The sequence below is a fragment of the Cnephaeus nilssonii genome, assembly GCF_951640355.1.
Source record: "Cnephaeus nilssonii genome assembly, chromosome: X".
NCBI classification, from domain to species: domain Eukaryota; kingdom Metazoa; phylum Chordata; class Mammalia; order Chiroptera; family Vespertilionidae; genus Cnephaeus; species Cnephaeus nilssonii.
The window spans coordinates 125,320,778-125,329,714 of record NC_137071.1 but is presented as its reverse complement, the minus strand read 5'-3'; the positions used below and the strand labels follow the sequence as shown (position 1 = coordinate 125,329,714).

The 8,937-nt window shown below is 50.9% G+C and overlaps 1 protein-coding gene across 1 annotated transcript; it reads left to right on the top strand.

Annotated features, from left to right (window-relative positions):
• Positions 1-1,562: 1,562 nt before the first annotated feature.
• Positions 1,563-5,928, top strand: LOC307096058 (uncharacterized protein; the record flags this gene model as incomplete). The annotated part of the gene is made up of 3 exons (XM_079765636.1): positions 1,563-1,692; positions 3,758-3,921; positions 4,366-5,928. The coding sequence occupies 3 exons, from the start codon at positions 1,563-1,565 to the stop codon at positions 5,176-5,178; spliced, it is 1,107 nt and encodes a 368-aa protein (XP_079621762.1). The 3' UTR covers positions 5,179-5,928.
• Between the last annotated feature and the right edge of the window lie 3,009 nt (positions 5,929-8,937).

Genomic DNA, 8,937 nt, shown 5'->3' with positions numbered 1-8,937 from the left:
ACATATATTAAGTTTTAGGTTTTTAATGTACACAATCTGTTGTGTCTCTTTTGTTTCTTTAAGAGCCGAGAGACCTTGGCCTAAAGACTCCAAGCAGATATGCATCAACATCTCATCGACTGCAACTGGGGAATGCCGGTCCCTACACCAGTCACTGGAAGGGTAATGAGATGACTATGACCTGGCTAGTCAACCACACGGCCCTGTATAATCAGATCCATTGCATCATGGGCCACAGTTTTCCTTCATTTTAATTTGGAAATGAAACAGTTGATCCGAAGGGTGTAAATCAGGGAATAGATGATGATGGGTTGATATTGCTGGAACATCCCTCCATGCAAATGAGCTGACTTTACAATTCTCGAGGTATATCATCTCTTAAGACTAATAAGCTTAATATTTGAAAACCATTTGCTGATTCCAGAGGAAGAATGGACTCTTAAAATGAAGTAATTTAATTCACACATAACCTTTGGTGATTTTACAAAGTTGTCATAGGAAAGTTAACACTTAGACATATCAAACTGTCAACGATAGCTATTGGATTGCCAGAGATTTAAATTCTGTTTTAAACTTTTCCAAAATCATCTCAATGCCCTGCTGCAGGGTTTGCCAACCTGGACACTACTGGCATTTTGGACCAGATAACTTCTTTTTTTTTTTTAATGCATTTTATTGATTTTTTACAGAGAGGAGAGGAGAGGGATAGAGAGTTAGAAACATCGATGAGAGAGAAACATCCATCAGCTGCCTCGTGACACCTCCTACTAGGGATGTGCCTGCAACCAAGGTACATGCCCTTGGCCGGAATGGAACCTGGGACCCTTCAGTCCGCAGGCCAAACCAGTTAGGGCCAAGATAACTTCCTGTTGTAAGATGCTGCCTTGCCCATTCATGCCGTTTAGGCAGCATTCCTAGCTTTGATCTACTCAATACCAGTAGTACCTTCCCTTTCCCCAGTTGCAACAAAGAAAAGTGTCTGCAAACATTGCCAAGTGTCCCCTGGAGGGCAAAATGCCCCTGGCTGAGCACCATTGCTATACAGTGTATGAAATTCCAATACTCTTAGAATGCTAGGTGTATATAACGATGGATGGGTGGAAATACACATCCGTATATTCAGGAAGTAATTTTTTGTTTGCATAACATAGTCATTTTCCAACAGCATTAAAAGTCATTCAAAAATATCCTATAAAATTTGCATACATTTATTCTAAAGACATTCAGTATCCTGCTGGAAATTCGGGTGGTTTCAATTTTTTAAAAATCACTTTTGATAACATAGCACTGGAGAAATATATATAGGTTTCCCTCTTGAGACTCAATGCCTCCACGAGGAATTGCAGCATCAAAGGGATTTCCTGTTTATGACTTCTTATATGTCCTGACAAATCTTCATCTGGTCAGGTGATATGCATGTAGACCCCATCCTGTAGTATACGGGAGAGCTTTGTTTCTCAGGAAATCATTATTAAACAATAAAAATTCGTTGCTTTCTAAAATGTAAGTAGCTGTATTTTTCTGAATGTAAGAGTAATCCATGCTCATTGAAAACATTCAGGATGGAAAGGATGAGGCAATCAAAACTTGCTCTTATAGAATTTCTTTTGTCCACGAGGATCACCGATCTGCTCTGCGTCCCCGGTCTGCAAGTCTTGCCAATTCCAGGAAGTGGCACCACCATCGACCCAGGTACTGTGGACCAAGTCTAATAAGTGTCATCAGTGATTGCTTTCCCGCCCTCATGACCTCACAGCCAATCAAGTGGTCCCTTCTGAAGCCTCAGACAAGGACATCCTGGAGCAGACACAAGCCATCTGCACTCTGCCCTGTCTGCATTCCAGCTCTCCAGAGTGCCTGAGCATGATGCAGTGGTCATTGTACCATGACACTAAGTTACAGAGTGGTAGATGGCCGGAACCCATTCCATTCAGTCATTCTTCATTCAGGTACACCCCCTATTTCATGAGTATTTTTGTTTTCCATGTTCCAGTCCATTTCATCTTTATTCATTGTCACTTCCGTCCTCATCACAGTGTATTCTATATTTCATTCCAAATTTCATTCCATTCATTTCTACTCCTTTACAGTGCTTTTGTCTGTAGTGCAAATTTCATAGTCCATTGATTTCATGACATTGCATATTCTGTTTCTTTCTTTGATTCCTTCCTACATAATTTTGATTTTTTCCTATTTTCTTTAATATGTTTACTTCACTGCACATTCTATTCCATTCCATTCCATTTCTCATAACAGCAGGTAAATTTTTCTTCCACCTGCCATTAGATATTTGTTTGTACTTGCCTTTCAATCCCATTTTTCCATTCCGTTCCATCCCACTCCATTTTCCATTCCACATCCGGTTCAAGGCCGTATTCCATGCCCTCTTTCATTCCGGTGTCCACTGCAGGCAGTCTCCATATGCTCGCTTTCTGCATTTCAGTCCAAATCCATTCCCAGTCCTTATTATCTAACGCTCCCATACCATTCCAGTGTATCTTGCATGGTGTTTCACTCCCGTTGCTCATCCGGTCCAGTAAGCATGCCAGTGCATTCAGCCAAACTTTCTAGAACAGTGACTTACAGGGAACATCTTGCTAACATTCTGATGATGGCCTGTATCAAGATTTTCCTTTTCTGGGAAACTAGTCATAACAAGGACACGATTGAGGAAATGAGCCCTTTTTATTCAGAAGGATGTGCCTCACAGCGATGTGTTACAGGAGTGACAAGTGGGAACGATGTGAATCCTGGAACGTTTACAAGTGTAACCTTCTTTGTACTTCAAAATGGCCTCGTGGAAATTTATTCACTGAGATGGCAAGGGTGTTTTCTGGACTTCAGAAGCAGGTTAGCAGACAACATGTATGGAGAAGTCCTTCCATTTCATAAAATAAAATACGCGATGAGATAGGGGTGAATGGCTTTTCTACCAACATGTAAATAGCGTGCCCGTTCCTGCTTATGGGTGGGTGAGAATTGAGGGGCAGCTCTCTGACACTTGGTTTTCTGTGTGGGGTACTGAACAGGCGGCCCTCTGGTGATAATGGGTATAATCGGCATCCATATGGTGACCGTCAAGCCTACTATACGTACAGCATAGTGGCAGCGGGTTTGTATGAACAGAAAGGAGAGAGCGCACCAAACCATGGCTGTGCATTCCTCAGCGGATTACCCCGCAGCCCGTACAAATGCTGATGCACATTTCAGGGCGGTATCACCCGGGATCGCGGGCCATTCGGGACCTGAGGCTTTTCTTCCTGGAAAGCCCAGCCGACCCCACCCGGCCCTCCCGGTGCCCGGCAGCAGTGCGGGACCCCTTTGCTCGCCCCCGGACTGCTGTGCAGGCAGACCCCGTGGGGGGTCACCCGATGACCCGAGGAGTTCCGGGACCGTCCCTGTTGGTCAGCAGGGACCGAGTGTGCAGACCAGATGGCAGGATGGGCAGCTGGCTCGGGGACACTCCTGCGGGCCGGGGTGGCCTTTCTCTGAGCCGCCGCTGAGCTGAGCCTCCAGGGCGGTGCTGGGAAGGTAAGCTGACTTGGGGCGACCCGGATGGCTGATGTGGACCGCCTCTCCGCCCCTGCCCTCCCTCGCAGCACACCCATGGGGGTCCAGAAAAGGATGCGGAGTTCTAGGTCCCGAATGGGAGCCACGGGGTGGGGGGGGGAGGTGGGGGGGGCGCGGCTGGTGGCGGGAGAAACTTGAATTTGAGTTTGGCGCTCAACCCAGCGGGGGATTGGCGTTCTCTGAGAAGCCGATAGTCACGTGGCTGCGGCTGACCAATCAGAAGCGAGGACGCGCAGGACACGCCCACCTCCAGCGCCAGCTCTCGGCGGGGGGTGTCTCGCCTCTCTGAGCGAGACCGCGTCGCCATGGCCGCCCAGTCGAGCTTGGAGAAGGAGCAGAAGGAGCAGGAAGGTAAGGTGCCCTCAGGGCCGCAGAACGGAGTGACCGATGGAGACCGGTCACTGCAGACGGAGGGAACCCCGGTGCTTCGGTGCCCTCCGTCTGGAGTCACTGTGGGGGGGGTGGGGGGGCGGCGCTGTGGCACTGCAGGTGCCTCCTCCTGTGCCACGGAGGTCGGCGACGCCATCGCCACAGCCGGGGACCGGGCCGCCCCGAGGCCTGTGGCCGGAAAGCGGGCGTCCTGAGCGCCAGGGCCGGGCCCCCACCCAGAACCGGTGCTGAGGGCCGAGGTGCGCCTAGGTCTCCAGCCCGAACCCGGGGCAGCACGGCCCCCAGGGGCCAGGCCGGAGGGCGCCGGGGCCGCCCCGCGGGCCCAGCTCAGGGCCGTGGGCAGCAGGGGGGGCCGCCGGGGGGCCGCCCAGGCGCGGTAGCTTCCAGGGCGCTGTCTCTCTGCAGGGGCTCCTGCGCCTCCGAGGTCCGTGCCTTTGCTGCCTTCCGCGCCTCGGGCTCCTCGGGGGAGTAGCGCTTCGCAGCCAGGCCCATTCCTGCGAAGCCAGGCCCTGCCAGTGGTCCCAGGCCCTGCCCTGCAAAGCCGCTCCACCCTGCGAGGCGCCCCTGCCAACCGCCGCTGTGCACCCCAGCCTGGCCCTGCTGCCCGGGGCCGCGCATCTGCACCAGGCTCCGCCAGCCGCCGCCGCCGCCACCGTGCATCTGCCTCTGCATCTGCATCGAGCCCTGCACCCCGCTGCCGCCAGCGTGCATCTCCCTCTGCATCAGGGCCTGCACCTCGCCGCCGCCGCTGTGCATCTGCATCTGCATCAGGCCCAGCATCCAGCCGCCCTGCAGCCGCGCCGCCACCTCCTGCTGTCCCTAACCAAGCATCTGGGCCCGGTACAGCTCCTGGTAGCCCTGGATCCACACCAGGTCCTGCTCGCAGCCGCCGCACTTGGAGGCCAGGCCCTGCTTTCAAATGCAGTGTTTGTGAGCCAGTCTCTTTTTCCCATCGCCTGGCATCAGGTCCAGGCCCGGCGCATAGCAACCACACCAGCCCGCCAGGCCCCGGCCTCCAAAGCCCCTCATCCAGGCCGAGCCAAGCCCTCCGTGGCCAGGCCCGCCCAAGAGGCCCTGCCAGCCCCAGCAGCAGCAGCGGGGGCACTCCAGGCTTTGTGGCCAGGGGCCGCCCCACCCAGAAAAAATGCACCGCTACCAGCCGCCCCTCGCCCCCTGGGCCTGCTAGGGAGAGGTCTCCTTCCCCCGGGGACGCCTTAGGAAGGCTTGCCTTCCAGAGCAGCTCAAGCTCTCGGGATCCTGAGGCCCCGCGCACTCCTTCCCCGCCGCGTTGGCGGGCACTGCGAATGCGCGCCTCCTCACCCTCACCCTCACCCTCACCTACTCCTAGGGTCCTTCATTATCAATGGCTGTTTCCTGAGGATTCCTCCTATTATGCCTCCTCCTCCTCCTCCCCCTCCTCTTCCTCCTCCTTTCTCTCCGCCCCCTCCACCCCCGCCCCTGGCCCCTACCCCTCCTCCCCCGTGTTTCCTGGCCAGGGTCCCTCCTTTCCCCCAACTGATTTTTCTGGCCACAGGGGCACTTTCTCTTCCCCTAATTTTCCTGGCCTGGCCTCCACCTCCACTCCTAGCCCTGCTAGCCTGAGACGGGCCTTGCTGCTGGAGTTTGAGCCTCTGAGCCCTGGCTCTCCAGGAGAGCAGGCTGAAATAGAGAGCATCCCTCCTCCGCCTACCACTCCTGACCTGTGACCCTCCATGGGCATCCTCATAAGACCCAGGAGGAATCTGCAGCCACCACTGTGGGGGATGGGCTGCTAATGGGTGATTTCCTGTGAGGTTTCCTAGAGTTCTGTGAGCCAGCAACCAGGGTCATGAGTTTGAAAGCCCCCTCTTCCCAGGACTCCCCCACCTAGCACTTAACCTGCTCTTGGCCCTTGACTCCAGGCCCCCTTCTCCCTCCAAAGGGTCTTCCTTTGCCCCTGAGTTGAGATTCCCCTTTCCTAGTTTGCCTTTTGTACACTGAATCTTTGAAGAATAAAATGTTGGCTTTATTCTTTTAATGTATTATGGTTGTTGTTTTTTTTAATTGAGGTTAAAGGGTCTGTGGTTTGTCCCTATCCACTTAAATGTTGGCATTTGGGGGATACCTTGTCATGGGAATCTGTTGTCAATGATGTAGACATATGTTTGGTTTGGTTTTTGCTATTTAATTGTTCTCTTTTTATATAGGTGTTGGGTCGGAGTGAAAAACTGAGCAGCCACCATCTCCCATAATCTCCATCACTCAGAATCCTTGCTCCTTGGCATTGTGCCGCCTCTGCTTAGGTGCTACCCCAGTGTCTGATGATAAACAGTGTCTATAGTCAGCCTCTTGGTAGCCCTCAAAAGAATACCAAGGGATTCATCACCTGCACTAACAGACTAAGGTGGAGACAAGATTAAATTCAGGAAAGAGATCAATAACCAATGGGCCATCTATTAAAAATGTGGGAACTAAAGAAAATACTTCTGGGAACAAATATTTTAAAATACAGTACATAGTTATCCTTGGATAATCCCACACAGTCCAGAGACTAGAACAAGAAAGCCCATCCTTTTTACAGCAACAAGTCTCCCCACTCAGTGCAGAGAGCCTATATTTAGTCCCAATTTACAGATGTGGAAGTAGAGGCTCAGAGCACCTTTGTGACTTGAGAACTTGTTGCTGGTAGGGCTTGGCTCTGGAGTCAGATTTCCAGTTTTCCTGTTGACCCACAGTGTATTCCCAGGCAAGTTAGTGAATCTGGGGTCCTAGGTCTCCTCACTTGTCCATTAGGCACAGTAAGAGTCCATGCCTCCTGGATTGTGGTCAGGATTAAAACGGATGGTAGGTGTAAAGCTGAAAAGATTGTGCTGATTCCGTGCTACACCCCAAGGACTAAAATAAGGTAACCAGTAAGCAGGCTGGCTCATTGGAAGCAAAATGGAAGAAAATACTGTCCTATTAATCATTAATTCTCATTTTGCACTGGACCTCACAAACTGTAGCTTATCACAATAATGTTTATATTAGAGGGTTTTGGGCTTTTTTTTTTTTTTGGTTTTTTGTTTGTTTTTAAATTTATGCCCTGGCTGGTGTGGCTCAGTTGGTTGGGGAGTTGTCCTGATACCAAGAGGTTGCAGGTTTCATTCCCAGGCTGAGCACATACCTAGGTTGCATGTTTGATCCCTGGTCTGTGCAAGTACAGAAGGCAATCCGTGTTTTCTATCACACCCATGTTTCTCTCTCTCTCCTCCTTCCCCTTCCCCTCTCTCTAAAATCCATAAGCATATCCTGGGTTGAGGATTAAAAATTAAAAATTAAAATAATTTAAAAATATTTTTTTGAAAAACTTCAGGAAGCAGTGCCCCAGAAAGTGTAACTGGTAGGTGGGAATAAAAACAGGTGATATTGAGACATAGCAGTGAGCTATAAGTAAAGCAAAGTGCATCTGCCCTGGGGCCTGACAAACCTGGGGTTGACAACTGGCCCCATCTCTGCCTTGCTGTGTGACCTGGATCAAGTTACACAACCTCTCTGACCCTCAGTCTCCTCCTCTGTAAATGGGGGAGCCTAGTGTCTACTTCATGATCACTTCCTCTGAGAGGAGCCTTTGCAGATGCTGCCCACTTATCCTCCCAGCTGTGGTTAAATGGGCCTTATCTCTGTTCCTAAAGCCCCTTTTCCTGAAAGGCATGCCTGGCATTCCGGATTGCATCGACAGAATCAAGAATGTCAACCCAAGTATCAGGGTAATTGTCTAATACATATCAGTTCCTTCAGACTCACCAGGAGACGGTAGTGTAAGCACTGACATGTTTTTCCCCCGCTTGGTAATGCAAGGGCCTGACTTAGGTTTTCATTGCCCTAGGATTTCATGTTCCAGAGGCTTCCATTTCAAAGATGGCTATTTCCAATAAGCACAGGCCCAGCCAGAGGACTTGCTAAAGAGCCAGGCATCCCCACCATGAGAAGCGTCTCTGTTTTAGAAATGTTGGTTGATTTCAATAACTGATCATTTGGGCTAATTTTTATTCTCTGCTTGCTCTTTAAATTGATGCTCTAATGTTTTCAATTCACAGGTGAAGAGTGGGTTAGCGAAACCTGTGGCCCTCACCTTCAACCCCAGTGAAAACAGAACACCAGGACTTTCTCTCTTCTCTCTTCTCTCTTCTCTCTTCTCTCTTCTCTCTTCTCTCTTCTCTCTTCTCTCATCTCTCTTCTCTCTTTCCTCTACTCTCCCCTCTTTCCCCACCCCTCCCCTCCCCTGTCCTCCCCTCCCCTCATTTCCCTCTCCTCTTCTCTTCTCTTCTCTTCTCTTCTCTTCTCTTCTCTTCTCTTCTCTTCTCTTCTCTTCTCTTCTCTTCTCTTCTCTTCTCTCCTCTCCTCTCCTCTCCTCTCCTCTCCTCTCCTCTCCTCTCCTCTCCTCTCCTCTCCTCTCCTCTCCTCTCCTCTCCTCTCCTCTCCTCTCCTCTCCTCTCCTCTCCTCTCCTCTCCTCTTCTCTTCTCTTCTCTTCTCTTCTCTTCTCTTCTCTTCTCTTCTTTTTTCTTCCTCTCCTCCTCCTCCTCCTCCTCCTCCTCCTCCTCCTCCTCCTCCTCCTCCTCCTCCTCCTCCTCCTCTTTCTTCTTCTTCTTCTTCCTCTTCTTCTTCTTCTTCTTCTTCCTCCTCCTCCTCCTCCTCCTCCTCCTTCTCTCTCTTCTCTCTCTCTCTCTCTCTCTCTCTCTCTCTCTCTCTCTCTCTCCCTGTGGCCCCAGGTTAGTAATAAGGCTGGACCTTCTCAGTTTCCTGATGCTTTTTTGCTGAGGACATCTTGCAATCACAAAAACCACTAGGGCCAGTCCACCCACAACACTGGTGACTAATGAGCTGAGCTGGGCAAGGAACACACACGGAATGACCTGGTCTCCAAGCACTGATTAGTGGTTACAGAGCCCTTCCCGGGACATGTGCGTGGACGCTAGAGAAATGGGTCATAGGGCCTTGAAGCAAGGAGTGGGGGT